The 17,431-nt window shown below is 47.2% G+C and overlaps 1 protein-coding gene across 1 annotated transcript in view; it reads right to left on the bottom strand.

Annotated features, from left to right (window-relative positions):
* The window catches only part of TG (thyroglobulin), a 270,475-nt gene that overhangs the window by 235,377 nt on the left and 17,667 nt on the right, over nt 1-17,431 (bottom strand). The window contains exons 9-16 of the mRNA XM_003830086.5: nt 14,219-15,319; nt 13,199-13,783; nt 7,837-8,076; nt 3,979-4,116; nt 3,519-3,596; nt 2,855-2,967; nt 1,426-1,528; nt 212-412 (exon numbers count right to left, since the gene is read on the bottom strand). Coding sequence (XP_003830134.3) covers nt 212-412; nt 1,426-1,528; nt 2,855-2,967; nt 3,519-3,596; nt 3,979-4,116; nt 7,837-8,076; nt 13,199-13,783; nt 14,219-15,319 — 2,559 coding nt within the window. The remainder of the gene's footprint in view (nt 1-211; nt 413-1,425; nt 1,529-2,854; nt 2,968-3,518; nt 3,597-3,978; nt 4,117-7,836; nt 8,077-13,198; nt 13,784-14,218; nt 15,320-17,431) is intronic.

Raw genomic sequence — 17,431 nt, 5'->3', positions numbered from 1 at the left:
AGGCTCTCTCTGACTTCAGTTCCCAGCAGGAGCGTCTTCAGGAAGTAGATGTAAGTTTTCACACGAAGGGACTCAACCACAACTACATCCCTCCTGCACTTCCTGCCTCCCCTCCCACCCCTGCCTTCCCAGCTTCTCTAGAACTTCACCCAGTCTGGATCAAAGAACAGATATGCAGGCCTCGTCGTTCCCCCAGGGGGTCATGACTTACTCTCACAGGCGGGCTGGCCCCCGGCCACGCGCGTCCCAGGCACCTCTTCTCCGCTGTCCATGACACACCAGCAGCTGCCCTGCGCCTGGTCACATTGCACTGGGGAAAAGCCCCCATCCTCTGCCCTGCAGGCTGGGACATAGCCTGGGCTGACTCTCCTGGAGAGGACTCCACTCTTGAGCACATTGCAGAGGCTTGGGCCTGACACAGAGACAAGCCAGATGGGCTGGGGAATCGGTGCCCACTCCCTGCTCAGATGCCCAATCACCCTCCCCACCACCCATGGCCACCCTCAGCCCACCTGCCTGCAGGGCCTTCCAGGGGCCTGGGGCTGCCTCCCCACCAGGAGGTTGAATGACAACAAGGCAAACACTGGACCTGGCTCAGCTCTGTACTCTCTCCCCTCCACTGCCTGCCCTCAAGCAGCTTAGAGTCTTAAAGGAGAGTTAACAAGTACGTGAGCAGGTACAGTTCTGTGAAATAAAGGCAACAATAGTGCAGTGTAGGAGCCTACGGAGGAAGACAGAGGCCAGCAGAGGCTTCCTGGAGGGACAGATGTGTGGTCTGAGCAAGAATTTGTCAGGTGGGGAGGGGATAGACGGACATCTTGCAGGTGGCACAGCCAGAACGCGTGAAGGCCCAGGTGGAAGAAAGCGTCTTCCTTTTTCCAAAGTCTGACCAGAATTTATCACAACTGCACCCTGAAGCACAACTGATGGAGAAGAAAGAGAAGCTGAAGAAGACACACCAGCACCAGATGCACAGGGCCCTCGAGCCATTCCAGGGAGCTCAAGCACGGCCCCGAAGATGATGGGAGCATTTATGGTGTTTAGGCAGAAGAGGGACATCTGCACATTGCCCTTTGGGGACATCACCTGGGCTTCACTGCAGAAACCAGATGGCAGGGCCACACATCTGGCCAGCCCTCCAAAGCCCTAGGGCCCCCTTTGATGGGGATCAATGCTGGTTTGCACTTCTCAGACACAAAGCACAGCCTACTCCCTCCCACGTTTGCTTCTCCCAAGAAACTGCAGAGATGGGGGAATATTGCCCCTATTTCATAGATGAGAAAACTGAGGCATAGTGAGGTCAGCAGCTGTGCCCCCACAGCTATGGAAGCAGTAGAGCTGGGAAACGAAGCCAGCTCTTTGGACTCCACGCTCAGTGCCCCACAGAAGAGGTGAGAAGCCATGCCAGGAGGGGCTGCTACTCACACTGGGCACTGCTGTTCGAGCCAGGACGCAACTCTTCTCCTGATGCAGGGTCCACACACCAGGTGCCAGCCCCCGATGCCTGCAGCCTGGCATACTCTCCTGTCTGAGACAAAGCCGGGGTCATGTCAGTCACTGTGGGCAAGATGCTCTAGTGGCCAACCTGCTGCTGGCAGATGTCAAAAGTGTCCCTTCCAAAACAACAGGTGATGGCTTCTCCAGATGGAGAGATGTGGAGGTGGGGAGAGGTGCTCTCCTGTTCCCAGCCCTTTACGTGCATCATTTGATTGACAGCTACAACAGCCTCATGCGGCATGGACCACAGTTCTCCCACTTTTGGGTGGGGGAAACTGAAGCTCTCTTAGAGAGGGAAAGTGGGGCAACACCTCACAGCTGGTGAGTGAGAGGCAGGTCAGGTCCAGGCCCAAACCCATCTAGACCCAAAGCCTAGCCATGCTATTGGACCAGCCTCACTAATTCCAGAAATGATTTTGACAAGTACTAGAGTCCTCCACAGGAACTGGCCTTGCAAACCACACCTCAGAGCACCTCTAAGCTCCACTCTGTAATCCCTTTTCCCACCATCGGATATTGTGGCTTCTACCTCTCCTTCTCTCTGTGTAAGCATCAGTGCCCAGGAAGGAGAAGCAGAATTGCATTCCAACAGTAGGTGCTTTCCAGCCAAGATTTAAAAACTAAACAATATTGACTAATTTCTCTATGAAACTATTCTTAAGTGGGTCCATGTTTATAGTACCAAACAATAATAAGGAAACTTTTGCTTAGTACTGTACAGTTTCATGAGTTTCAACACTGTTGTTTCATCTGCTTCTCATCAAGTCTTTGGAAGCTGAGCAGAGTGGGTGGTGGTGTTCCTACCATCCTATTTTAGAAAAAGGACACTAAGCCCAGAGATTTCCCTCACTTGGCAAGTAAGTGGTTAAGTTCTGGGCATAAATTCATTCTCTAGGAGCTCTACATCAGTACTTCGCTGAATTATGAATTGTTACAATCACCCCGGGAGCTAGGGAGGGAAAGAAGCTGGTGTCCTCTGTGTGTGTTGAGAACCTGGGACACAGTAAGCATAGGGCCTTGGCCAAGACGCCTTTAGGAAAAACATGATAGCATGTTTTGTTTATTTTTCAAAGAGTTCTTATGAAAGATATTTCCTTGGAGTCTCAAAACAATCCTAGCATTAGCTAGGACAAAATGTGGCCTGATCTTATGATTAAACAAAACAAACTGGGACACAGAAAAGGTAAGTAAATGGCCCAAGGTCACAGAACCAGGTTCTAGCAGGCCCAGACAAACACCCAGGCTGAGAACATCATGTGAGCTTTTAACTAAGCTGAATGTATTGAACAAAAAGAAAAATCACCTCTGACCAGCGGGGACAAGTCCCGGCTCCAATCCTGTGCTTCCAGACCCTTACCTCTAGGCAGGCTGGGATGAACAGGTCTCTTGGAGATGAGTTTTCTTGGGATCTAGCCTGTTTCCAACTGGAAAGCAGCCCACTGGTTCGAGATTTCTCGCAGGTTGTCGGGCCTGTGGGAGAGAGAGGTGCTTGTAAAGGACTGGTCGTGGGAGCCAAGGGAAAGAGGGGATCCCAGGCTGACCTCAGGTTTCAGGGTCATGAGCCTGGGTGAATGCAGGTGCTCTTCATAGAGAGGTAGAATCTCTGAGGACAAAGACTCATGTGGGACATGCCAGCTTTGAGATGTCAAGTGGACTGTGGATTACACATGGCTGAGCCTCAGAAGAGGGGTTGGGGCTGCAGGTTCAGAGGCGAGGCGGTTGCTGAAACTACAGGAGTGGCTGAAACTGCCCAGCAGACACACAGAGGGGGAGAACCAGGGCTCCTTCAACAGTCTCAGCTGTTTCCTTCCACCTGCAAAGCTGGGAGCCTTCCAACTAGGAAGTGCCAAGGTCAGCGCAAGCCTGCAGGCCTGGGGACTTGGGAAATGCATCTGGCTGCACCCGGGACCTGGCTGAAGGGCTGGGCCATGGAGTCTCCAGCGGTTAGGCAATCACAGCTGACTAGACCAGTGATGCCCACCAAGGGGGGTCAGGAGGAGAACCCTGCAGGCTTCACTTACACTGTGGAATCTGCAGAGAGCGGGCAGTCAGTGAGGCAGGGATGAACCCTCCTTTCTCATCTACACACCAGCAGTGCCCTGGAAAAGAGCCAAGGGGAGAACATTCAGGAATTGCACTAGGGACTTACCCTGGAATGTCCCATAAACAACTTTCCTTCTTCACTCATAGCAGTGCAAGCCTGGTTGCCTTCTGTCCCCAGTCTAGACCCCCAGCTGGACATTGTCCACAATCACTCTGATGCCCCCAGCAACCACCCACTTGTCTTTCAGGCTGGTAGAAGTTTCCTGCTCCTGTTACACAAGTGAGATAACTGGAGGCCCGAGAAGCTAAGGAATTTGTCACCAGCTGCTAAAGAGGAGCCTAAGAGTCCAGCTCACTTGCCTCCCAGTGTGGGGCTCTGTCCTCTAAAATAAAAAAGGGGTGTCACTTGGCCACCTGAAGGTGCCTATCCCTCCTTACCAGTCCCAGCGTGGCACTGCACAGGCTCCCAACTTCCAAACGCATCACACTGTGGCACGTAGGGGCCCGACCGCAGAAGGGCGGATGCTCCAGCCGAGTCGTCCGGGGGAAAGCGGCGTCTCTGATAGAAGCTTAAGGCTGGAGTCAGGGAAGGAGAAAAGCAGGATATGACCACCTGCTCTGTGTGGGCTCTGTCGCTGAGAACAACCACGTATGTCCTGGTTCCAACATAAGGAGGCCTTCTTATTTATTTATTTGACAAACATTTCAACCCACAGTATTACAAAGGCTCCTTGCACAGTAGGCAGGCACTCAACAGATTGTCCTTTAAGAATAACACTTAGGCTGAAGCTTGAAAGAATATTATAGTAGACCTCTACAATAACTTCCATACAGAAATCAGTAGGTCAGTGAAGTGTCTTCAGGCACATGAGATAATAGTAATAATAGGTAGGCTCTATACTCATATGTTATGTGTGAGGCACTAGCTAAATACATACCTTAATTAATTTAATCCTCATAGCAATCTGAAGAAATGTCATGTTATCCCATTTAATGGATGAGAAAACTGAGACACAGATGGATTAAGCAACTTAACCAAGGGTTCACAGACAGAAAGAAGAGGGGTTGGCCTTGGAACACAGGAGGGTGATCGACGTCAGCTGCCCTCATAAGTTTCCCTACCAAACTCCTACAGTTTAGTATTTAACCCCTTTGAAACTTTGATATCCACAAAAATCGTATCAGATCTTCACAGCAGCTCCATGAAGCCAGAACTTTTACCCCAGGTGAGGACACAGAGGCTCAGTGAGGGAGGTTATACGATGAACCACTGGCCACCCCACTAATGAAACTGCATCTGTCCTCAGCTCTTGCAGTCCCCGACCCACTGGGCTTTGCACATGGCTTTCCTCACCACCAACATAGTACATAGTGTTCCCATTTATTGTGTTAGATTTGTCTCCTCCGCACTAGCATTTAAGCTCTTTGGTGCAGAGATTTGTGTTTATTTTGCATGTAGAGGAGTGTCTGGCTCATAGTAGGCACTCAAGAAATCACCGATTGGGAAAAAAGCGTGAATGAATGCATGAGGGGGAGAGGAAGAAGCAAGGGTGGGCAGCGGGTGGGACACACATCAGTTTGGTGTCGGTCTTACCAGGCCCAGTCTGATTTGCCACAACCACCACCCTCCTCCTAAGTGGCCATGAACTGTCGCCTGAGCTCTTTCTCCACTCCTGCTGGCACTTGGGGCAGGTTGGGGTTCCTCACCAGGATCCTGGAGGGAGAACGGGAATATCTGGGGCAGCACTGTTGGCAGTCACCTGCAGTTCATTGGGACAGTTCTCCCGCTCCCCACCTTTCAGAAACAGGCTTCATGGCTCCAGACGAGAGAGCTTGCAGATACAAGGATGCCACCAACTCACAGTCAGAGCCCATCTGGGGACACCAGGACCGACCTCTGAAGCAGCCGCATACAGTGGACAGCATTCTGGAGTCTGCCAGGCCTCCTTCTGAATCCCGGCACTGCGCCTCCTAACTGTGATCATGAACAAGTTGCCCAACCTCTCTGAGCCTCAGTTTCCTCATCTATGGAATGGGTCTAACACTCACCTAACAAGACAACTGTGATATTTACATCAAAGGAGCTGATAGGTGTTAAACACCAAGTGCTTGCCAGACACAGTGGTGTGCATTTCCTCCCATGGCCTTCGCCACGCTCATTAGGCCCTCAGACATGGCTACCATGTTCTAGTGGCCAAAGGCACTTCGCTCTGGGCCCTCAATCCCCAGACTCTCAGGGAAAAGACCAGGCCTGGTCCTCTATGGTCCCTTCCTCTTTTCTCTACAAGCTCAGACATGCAAAGCGGAGCATGTGGCTACTTGGAGAGGAACTTCTCAGCTCGACTTCTGAAGAAAATGCCAACGTGCCATTCAATGACTAATCTCAACAGCACCAGCAACATTGCCTCCCCTTTCTCGACATTTCCCTCCCTGACCAAAGTGGTCACAACTGAAGGAGCACCAATCCCACTTCTCTCTTTGATTACCTCAAATCCTGTCTTTGTACAAAAATGTAAAACAACACAGTTCTTCCCAAAAGCAGAAGTCTCCCAGTCTCTGAGGAACAGAGAAAAGCAGTGCCTAGGCATAGGGTGAGGGTAGCGGACGGAAGAGAGAGAAAGAAGGGAGGAATAAAGCAATAAGGATGGTTAACCACCAGCTACTCAGCTCCTTGTAGGTGTCAGGCACTGTGCCACACACCAGGGATATAGAAAGAATAAGACACAGTGCCTTGTTCTCCAAAAGAGATGTCTGGTGTGAGAGAGAAGCAGGAAACAAAGATGGCACACACGAGATTGTCACATGGTATTAGGAGAACAAAGATCACAGAGACCCAATCCCACGCTGGCCATAGACACCCTGGAGTGCCTGCTGGCGTGGATGGGAAGGCAGGGAGCTGCCCTCCTGCTGGAGGGATTCTCTTTGACTTGGAGCAGATGTTGTCAGGGGAGGACTGTCTTGCTGTTTGGTGACTCAAGCCCAGAAAGCTAGACAGGGAATCAGCTGAGACCATTTGACAGGGATGGGGATCCTGAGTAAGATTCAAAGACAGATTAATCATTTGTCCTTGTCAAGTTGATGTGGGGTCAGTGAGAAATCTTGGAAGGGACCTGTTCTCCTGCCAGAGCAGCTGTGAGGTTATGGAGGAAGAACAAGGGCTCTAGGATGAGGCAGAGCTAGGCACTGACCTCAGCAATACCTGGAATCTGCCTGGCAGGGAACAGGAGAGATGAACTGGAGGACCAGGTCTCTGGGCTTCCCATCCAGGCCCACTGGTTATCACTTGTGTGAATTCGGGCAAGTGACTTAACCTCAGACTCCATTTCCCCATTTGCAAAGAATTGTGGATGGTGATTATACCATCATTCTCCTGGAGCTGTCAGAGGATTAAATGTGAAGATCTGATAATCTACTTAGCACAGTAAGTGCCTGCTCAAAGGTGAAGTTAGAATATTGTTTAGCTGGTTAAGGGCTGTGACTCATGCCTGTAATCCTGGTACTTTGGGAGGCCGAGGCAGACAGATCACTTGAAGTCACGGGTTCGAGACCAGCCTGGCCAACATGGTGAAATCCTGTTTCTACTAAAAATGTGCAAATATTACCTGCGTGTGGTGGCACACACCTGTAGTCCCAGCTACTCAGGTGGCTGAGGTGGGAGGATTGCTTGAGCCCAGGAGTTCGAGGCTGTGGTGAGCTATGATTGTGCCACTGCACCCCAGCCTGGGCGACAGAGCAAGACTCCGTCTCAAAAAAAAAAAAAAATAGCACATTGTTCAGCTGTTATTATAGACCAGAGGACTGCAGGCTCCCTGAGCTTATGCCTCTGTCGCATGCAGGTAGTAATTCCTGCTTTTTGGAGTTACTCTCAGGATCAGATGAGATCAATGTATCATAGTTACTTAATATCGAGGCTTCCTCTCCCCTCCTGCTGTGTGGTGTTCCTGAATCCCTGGAAATGGAGGGAAGCTTTGGAGCAGGCCGTAAGGGGTGTTTGAGCATTCACGGGCTTGGGTCCCTCGCATTTTACCAAGAATATTGGCTTTGTGGGAGCGGCAGGTGCCATCTGAAACCTGCCCTAGGGTAGATTCGCTGGAGAATTAAGGAGCATTTTAGAGATGCGTGCAGCATTCCAGCTTTGACTGGTGCCCCCAAACCACTTTGCCTTTTCCTTCCCAAGAACCCATCAGTCTGGGGAAGCCAAACCACAAAGTCCTAAGGATAACTGAGGAGAGACGAATTTAAGCTCCTGCTTTTCCAAAGCGATGCAGTAAGAAAGCTGAAGGGCACCACACTCACTAGACTGAGCCGCCAGGCGAATGGCGTAATCACTCCCGCGCAGAAACTGCTCCGCGAAAGCCTCCCGGGGCGGGAAGAGCGGAGGAAGGCCGAGGTCCTCATTCCTCAGCCGGATTCCCTTGGCCACCAGGAAACTCTCCCCCAGAGGGAACCGAGAACTGTTGGAAGCTGAAACAATCTCTTCCGTTTCCCTAATGAACTGCAGTACACGGAGCTTCGCTTCCTCACAGGAGCCAGGACCTAGGGGAATAAAAATAACACAGATGGACTCACTCACCACGTGGACTTCGCTCTGACTCCCATGAAGCATGTGTGCCCTCACACACACACATACACACCACACACACCACACACACACACACCACCCCCCTACACCACACACATACACACCACCCCCTCACACACACAGATACACACCACACACACACCACACCACACACATACACACCACCCCCCATACTACACACATACACACCACACACCACACACATACACACACCACACCACACACATACACACCACCCCCCCACACTACACACATACACACCACAAACACACCACACACACTTATACACACCATACACACAGTATGCACATACAGATCACATACACCACACGTACACATACACACACACCACCCCCGCACACACCACACACATACACACCACACACATACACACACACCACATATACACACCACACACACATACACACCACACACACATACACCCACACACACACCACACTCACCACACACACCACACATACACACAAATACACACCACACACACACCCTCCACACATATACCACACACATACATGAACACCACACACATACACCACCCACACACATACACACACCACTCAGACACATCACATACCATACACACATACCACACACACACACCACCCACATACACACCATACACACAACCACACACATACACACCACACACAGTACACACACATGCATACACACATCACACACAGTACACACACACCACACCACACACACATGCACACAGGCATACCACACACACAGGCACACACGCATACCACACACACATACACTACACCACACACATACACACACACCACACACATACACACACCACACTCATACACATACACACACACCTATGCACATACCACACACATAAGTGCACACACCATACACCCATATAGAAATACACAAACCCCATAAACACACACCACACACACATACATAAACACCCACCACAGCACACACATACACACACTACACAATACACACCCACACGTGAGCACATTTTTGCCTCAGCTGTTTTCTTCGCAGCAGCTCTTTCCACAACCTGGAATGTTCCTTGTTTTGCCTCCACACTCTCATTCAGTCACCATTTGTGGAGGACCCACTGCATAAGATGAGTAATAGCTCATACTCGCTCCATGCTGGGCATCATCCTGAGCACATCTACGCAGACAATCTAATTGATGCAACAGCCCAATAAAATATTCTTATTCTCATGCTACAGATGAGAAACTGAGGCATGGAGAAGTCATATAATTTAAACGAGTTCCCAGCTAGCAAGCAGCTGATTCAGAATTTCAATCTAGACAGTCTCACTCTGGGAATAGTGATCTTGACTAGCTGTCTCTAATGAAGGATAGGCAGATGATGGATGGATGGATGGATGCATGGATAGATGGTTGGATGGATGGATGGATATCAAAAGTTGAAGGGAGGCACTGTAAGTTAGCAGAGAGTTATTCCTGTGAAGAGGAAAGACTGTGGCACTCAAAGACCTTTGTGTTCAATTTTTGGGTCATTTATTAGTTGTGCGACCAGGGATAATGCACTTAACTTCTCCGAGCTTCAGCCTCCTGATCTGTGCAATGGGAAAAATTGGGGCATCTAGTCCATGGGGTTTTGTAATAAGCCTTTTAAGTGTTGCAGTTGAAGTGCTTGGCACAGCATCTGGCACATGCTGTCCTTGGCAGTGTCACTTAGCAAAATCCACCCTCGCCAAATTTACTTCAAACATCACATTGTGAATTCAACAGTGGGGGTGTCACTGGATTCTTTTGAGAGCATGGGATCAACAGAAAACTTTGACTTCCAGAATTTGAAGTTATTGTTTTCTTGTTCAAAAGGATATTATCAAATAATTTATTCTATTAATCCCAGGGATTTTGAATCTCCGAAGCAAAAACTCGCATTTAAAAACCTCAGCTTGCTCTACATTTCTTCCAGGATAAAGTGAAAATCTACAACTGGGCACATAAGATCTTTTCAAATCTGTCTCCAGCTGGATGCAGTGGTTCATGCCTGTAATCCTAGCACTTTGGGAGGCCAAGGCAGACAGATCACTTGAGCCCAGGAGTTCAAGACCAGCCTGGACAATGTGGTAAAACCCCGTCTCTACAAGAAATGCAAAAATTAGCTGGGCGTGATGGTGCATGCTTGTAGTCCCAGCTACTTGAGAAGCTGAGGTGGGAGGATCGCTTGAGCCTGCGAGGTTGAGGCTGCAGTGAACTGAGATCATGCCACTGCACTCCAGCATAGGCAACAGAGCAAGACTGTCTCAAAAAAATTATAATCTGTTCCCAATTTACTATCCGCCTCTTCTTCTTTCATTCCCTCCTGCATCCCCTCCCCTCCTACGTCTATAACCTTTCCTCCACCTCACTCACAGCTTCATTGACTCAGTGCATGCTATTTCCTCTGTCCCAAAAGGCCTGCCACATCTGCAACTGGACAAATTCCTCTTAAGATTCATCCCAGTAGTTGGGGTCAAGCTAATCTTGACCCCAATCTTCAATGAGTTAGTAGCCCCTTTCTCTGAGCGCCCTCCACCGCATTTTCCACGTACATACCTCTCTCTGTTCCACCATTGCCATTTATTACTTTCCTGATAACATCCTTGGTTTCCCCACTGGTCTCTGAGCTTCTCAGAGCAGACACCATCCTTCACCTGACTGTCTTCCCATCATACAGTACAGTGCACACAGTAGGCAGTTCATAAACACATATTAAATGAAGAAAGCAAAATTTCAAACAGGCCAGAGATAGCAATGCAGACTCAAACTCCTAGAGGCCTGAGCCATCACCCGTGTGGGTGATGCATGTAGGAAGTTATTGGTCCCTTCGTTACTCACTATCAATTGTATTAATCCAGCCATCACTTATTAAGTACTTCCTGTGTGCCAAGTCTAGCACTTTACATCTATTACTTTTTGTAATTCTTCCGAAAAGCCTTTGAGGCAGCTATGTATTGTAACTCAGATTTTACAGATGACTCTAAGACTCAAAAGAGCCTCTCTTAGGTCACAGAGCAGTAGATGGTAGAACCATGGTACAAGACAGCTACTGTTCTGTCCTCCAGGCCAGTCCTCCTTAAGCTTTTGGCTGCATTGAATTCCCCTGGGAATATTGTAGAAATGCAAGTTTTGATTCAATAGGTGGGGTCTGAGATACTGAATCTTTAACAAGTTCCCAAGGTGAATGCCAATGCTGCTGGACCACACTTTGAGTATCAAACCCTTTCAATTGCATACCCTTATCAACAAAAGAGTTTGAATATGCACCCCCCCCAAAAATGGGTATTTCTTTATAAGGCATATACACATACTACTAAAATAATACACTACATGAAGATTTTTAGCTGTTTCAGCTGTTAAACATTTAATTGCAAAAATGAAAATATTAATAGAAATGTGAAGGGAAGATAGGAAATACTGAATAGAGATGGAAGTTCTAACATTTTCTCCCTAATGGATGATCTTGTATCCAGTCTCTTGTTACTCAATTAAAAAAAAAAATCCAATTACTCTAAGTCTAGTTCTAACACTCTATCCAGCATTCAGACTAAGGTAAGACTAGTCACTAAAGTAATCCCAGCACTTTGGGAGGCTGTGGTGGGTGGATCACCTGAGGTCAGGAGTTCAAGACCAGCCTGGCCAACATGGTGAAACCCCGTCTCTACTAAAAGTACAAAAAAAAAAAAAATTAGCTGGGTGTGGTGGCAGGCACCTGTAATCCCAGTTACTTAAGAGACTGAGGCAGGAGAATTACTTGAACCTGGGAGGCGGAGGTTGCAGTGAGCTGAGATCGCTCCATTGCACTCCAGCCTGGGCAACAAGAGCGAAACTCAGTCTCAAAATAAAATAAAATAAAGTTACTAGGTACTTTTGGTATCAACAACTCATGCTCCTAAAATTGCATACAAATAGGACCAAATTTAGTCTTAGATAATTTAAAATTATAGGAATGTCCCCATGTAAGAGACCTGACCACTGGTATGGAGAATGATTCTACAAATACCACAAAAATAAATAAGACTTCTTATCTAACAGTCAGGCCAAGATCAATGTGTTAACCTTGAGGGTTCTATTGCTAGAACTTGACATTTGATTGGAGAATCCTTGCATTGTCATCTCTGGGCTGTTCAAAATGCCAAGGGTATTACCGTTCTCATCACATGGTACTTTCACCCGACATTTTAAAAACCCAGTTGCTGCTAAAGCCTAAAATTTGGCTAATATCAAAATAGTCTAATGGATTTTAACATTACTCAGGAAGGTCCAGACAATGTTAAACTTGCAAAGAATGAATTGAGAGATTTCACTGAACAGCTGTCATATCACCTATAATATTAGCAATGGCTGGTTAGAGAGATTTGGATTTGGTGATAACAGTGTTGAACATGTCTGGTTGTTCTTTCAAACTGCTGGCACAGCTAAGGGGGATAAGGTATTTTAACTGAAACTCGTGTCAGCTTCATTCTATTTATGGCTTGTATATCATAGCTTTCCCATAAGTCTGCCACAAAGCTGAATGTATAGACCTCAATTACCGGCTCTCCAATCAGTCCCTTAGTTAAATCCTTCCAAATCAATTAAAGCCACTTCAGGTGGCACTCTCCTGAGGTCTGCATATTTAGCAGCATTCTGTGCAAGTAGCAGGTTCACTGTAATACTCATTGGTCAATTAAAAGGTACACCTAACATAGGAGCGATTACTAAGCATTAACCATAGGAGGACGAGGGCCAGGTCATCTCCACTTTTATAGCCTTCATCAGCTCTAAGATGAAGATGCTTGCACACAGAAGACATCCAGTAAAAATCTAAGACACTGATTGAAGTAATCAATTATATGAAAGTTTTAAAATATACTCTATCAATCTTGCCAACACCTGACTGTGTTGATACGGGGAAGTCCCTTCCCCTCTGTGAGCCTTCGTTTTCTCAGCCATCTCTAAACTCCATTCCAGCTTTGACACTCAATACCCTCCCACTAGACATCCTTTTTTTATATGTTAAACACACATACACACACACACCACACACACACACACATTTAACTCTTCATATGCGTTAGCTCACATGTTGGGAGCTTGCTTGGCTCAGCCCGCGTTCCTTCCAGTTCTTGGCCAGCCTCATCCACACACCAGCAGTTCCGAAGATCGAAATGTGCCAAAGGAGTGCTGAAGTCTGAGTAGGAGCCCGGGTATTGGCTGAGTTGGCCATTTAAGATCTGCCAGAAGAGGTAGGGCTCCAGGAGGATATTCTCCCTGGGCTGGGGCCGTTTCCCTTCCAGTGCTGCTAGTGGGACATCTTGCAGAGAAGGGTATTGTGACAGCACCGGGAAGACATCTTGCTGGCCAGGCTCATACAGACTTTGAATAAAGAGACTGAAGTTTCCGGAAGCTGCTTCTCTGTAGCTCATGATCTTCACTAGCAGCTTGGCAGGCGTCAGATCCTGGCCCTTGTTCTGAGCCTCCCATCGTTGGTACAACTCGAAGACCTGCTCGGGAGGCCCATCGCATTGCACTTGTCTCCACTGCCCATCGGTGCTGCACTGTGGGATGTAGGTGTCGGAAAGGGTGGGTAGCATGCTGGAGTTAGAGAGCAGGGCCTGCACCGTCCTGAGGAAAGCTTGCTCAGCCTGTAATTGACAGGGCGTGGGGCCTGGGGAGGAACAATGAGCAGGTGTTTCAGTTTAAGAAATTTAACAAACTGGAAAGACCAAGATAAAACCACTTAACTGTCCAAACTCCGTCTAAAACCTTATATAGCCATAGAAATACCATGAAGCTTAAATTTGTAAATAATATCTAGATAGGCATTGCCCCATGATTAAATCAGCACCATTGACATCAGTTGGTGATCAGCACTGCAGAAATGTGGCAGTTCTTTAAGGCCAAACAAATCTCCCCATTTACTCCTAGGTCTGATTAACATTATCTAGGCATTCCTGGATAATTTTTAATATAAGCAGTCAATTTTGTCCTTAACTGAAGTGTAAGCATTGGCCAGGAGTGGATTTCTATTACTGTACTGCATTGGGTCAGGGCCTAAAGAGAGACTCAGGGAACCTACAGATTGAATACCCAACAGACTTACATTTCTTGGGCTTCCCTGTTGCACTTCGAGTTCCAGGAATGGCCTGACCCTCAGCATCAACACAGTAGCACTCTGAGTTGAAGCACTGGACAGGCAGGAAATGTCCCTCACTAGTACAAGCAGGGACAAACAAGGTGGAGCCAGCAGGCTGGCTGCCCATGAGGCTTTGCATGCGAGCCCTTTGCTTTTCACAGTCTGTGGGGCACCTCGGCTGTCCACCTCTGACTCTTGAGCCTGGAAGCTCTTTGCCCCAGGAATTCACACACCAGCACTCTCCGGCAAAGCATTGGACATCTTCATAGCTTCCTTCTGTCGTGCATGATGGGACAAATAGCCTTTCAGGTGTCTGCTCACAGGTCTGGGAGCTGAGTACCGTTTCCATCACTTCACCTAAATCTCTTGCCACATCTTCTGGCACAGAGATAGCATGTTGCAAGAAGAGAAGGAATTCTGGAAGCTCCAGGAGAGAAGCAAGGAATTTGAGGGCATTTTGGTTCTCTTGTAGGTTAATTTCAAAGCCAAAGCTGCCCACAGTTGGCTTATTCATAGTACCATCCTTCTTAGCAGCTTCAGGGGTTCCTGTGGAAGAATTTGAATCTAATCCCACAGAGAGTGGCTTGGCCAAATCTTCTTGTCTCCCTCCATTCAAGAAGCTTGCAAGACCAAGTTGCTGGAAAAATTGACTGAAGTTAAATGTGCCTCTTGTGCCAAGGGCTCCAGACAAGTTAAACTGGCCAACATTCACCAAAAATTTCCCTCCAAAAAGGTTTTGCTGGAGTCTCTTTGGGTTGGTGGTAAACTGAAGGGCAAGACGAGCCAGCCCTCGGGAGGGAAAAATTGCTCGGATGGCTTCTTTGAGAAGATTTTCTGAGACAGAAAACTGTTGGCTCTGTCCCTCCACCATTGGGCGGAGAAGCCCAGAGTCCACAAAGAGCTCCTTGATCGTGGGTGGGCAGGATGTGGCAAATCTGGCTACTCTTGGAGAGGCCCATCTTTTCTCTGGGGAAGAGAACAGGTCGTGCTGGCTGAAGTAGCCTGAGGTCCCAAAGTAGAGTCTGGACAAGGCCTGCTGCCTTTCGGAGGCACAAGATTGGCCTTCAGCTGCATGAGACAAAGTGAAATGGGAGAAAAGGTTTTAATGTCACAAGCAATCCTGAGACAGCTCCTCAGATCCTTTAGGTAGTAAGAAGCCAGAACATTCAATCAAGGACACCTACGTTTGAAACCACTTTCTTCTCTGTGTCATTTTATTTTTTCCTTTCCCCTGAGCTGCCTTTGTGGGGCCATTTTGGAAGTGTGACTTTTCCAGTTGGCATGACCACTCCCCCAGCTCTCACTAGAGGTTCATCCCTTCTAAGGCAAGTCTTGAAAATACTGGCTCACTTTCTGAAAATCTGACCTCACTTGCCAATGGTACTCAGGTGAATAGTGTCCCCCACCACACACAGACATGATGTTCATGTCTACAGGGAACCTCAGAATGTGGTCTAGAAATAGGGTCTTTGCAGATGTCACCAAGTTAAGATGATGTCATACTGGATTAGGGTGGGCTCTAAATCCAATGACTGATGTCCTAATAAGAAGGTCATGTAAATAAACAAAGATGCACACAGGGAAGAAGGCTGTGTGAAGACACAGGCACAGATTGGAGGGAGGCAGCCACAAGCCAAAGACACCAGGGATTGCCAGCAACCACCAGAAACCAGGAAGGGGCAAGGAAGAATTCTGCCATAGAACCTTCAGGGAGAGCATGGCCCTGCCCACACCTTGATTTCAGACTTCTGGCCTCCAGAACTAGGAGGGAATAAATTTCTGTTGTTTTAAACCACCTGGTTTGTGGTGACTTGTTGTGGCAGCTCTAGGAGACGAGTAGACCAACACATTCCTATGCGTATTTAATGAAATGTTGTCTTCCAGCATTCTCTCGTTGGAATTCTCAATAGACTTCAATGCTTCACTATGTGATTTTAGTGTGGCTAATTCCTCCTTGGGAGTAGTCTTTTCTAGGCTAGCTATGGTCTCCTTGAGGGCAAGAACCATATCTGAAATGCTGTTAGTGGTTCCTATTATAAGAAATATTTTCCTATATTGTAATATATATTATAATATAGGAAATATAATACTTCCTATAATATAAAACAATAATGCCTACCCAGTGTACACACTTAGAACATTCTTCTTAGCTTCTTGACCTTTCCTAGAAATTACTAATTTAACAGTGATCAGCTCAGCCAACTCTTTGCATGGTCAAGTCATTCTATCTGAACATCCTAGGCTGACTGTAGCCACATTAAGAGAGAAAAAATGTAAAATTCAAACACCAAGGGGCTGTCTCAGTTACATAGGTGGATGTAAGTAAGCTCCATTTTTCTCCATAAAATCATAACTCTTACCTTTTAACCACCACGCCCCCCCCAACTTTTAAAATATTTTTTTCCTCTTGATTCACATAAATGCCAAAAAGAAAGTTAGCCAATTTCCTTCTGTAACCAGGCAACAGAGAAAGAACTGGAAAATGTGGTGGGAGGGAAAAATTGGCAGCATCAGAGCACGTAACATCCCTCAACGAGGCCATGGCCTCTTTTAATGGATATTACAGGAAGGTATGGCAGAAATAAAGTTTACTGCTTTGCTTAGTCTTCTTCCAAATTAAGAGCTTACCCTTTCTCTTTCCATCCATTTGTTATGTAGTGTTACCAAAGCAAGGAAATTCAATTACTGTTTCCATGTGGCATTTGTTTCCACAGAAATAGGACCTGATATACCAGACAGAAAAATTGAAAATATATGATCTATCTATGCACTTGATAGAGCCATTTATGGTCTTTAATTTGGAAAGCCATAGTTCTTCATTTCCACCTGGAAGTTGGATGGCATAACATTCTCTAGGTTTTAGTAGAAATGAAATGTGATTGTAAATACCTTCAAGAAAGTGTCTCCAAATTTTCTTTTTCGACATTCTCACACTTAGCAGATAGAATATAACCACATACCATGAAGAATATTCAAAAGGTTAAGTGGGACAAACGGAATGATTTAGCAGGAATTATTGAATGAATGTTAATATATATATTGAAGCTATAAAAAACCCTGCATTGGTGTATCACTATTCCAAATCTTTTAAAATCTACCCAGCTTCCCCAAGTTGGAAGCCTAGGAATGCTCCTGGTTCTTCCCTTCCTCATCATAACATCCTTCAAAATTTCACCAGGA

Source organism: Pan paniscus, chromosome 7 (genome assembly GCF_029289425.2).
Source record: "Pan paniscus chromosome 7, NHGRI_mPanPan1-v2.0_pri, whole genome shotgun sequence".
Lineage (NCBI taxonomy): Eukaryota > Metazoa > Chordata > Mammalia > Primates > Hominidae > Pan > Pan paniscus.
The sequence above is the reverse complement of the archived record's forward strand: the minus strand, read 5'-3'. Positions and strand labels throughout refer to the sequence as shown.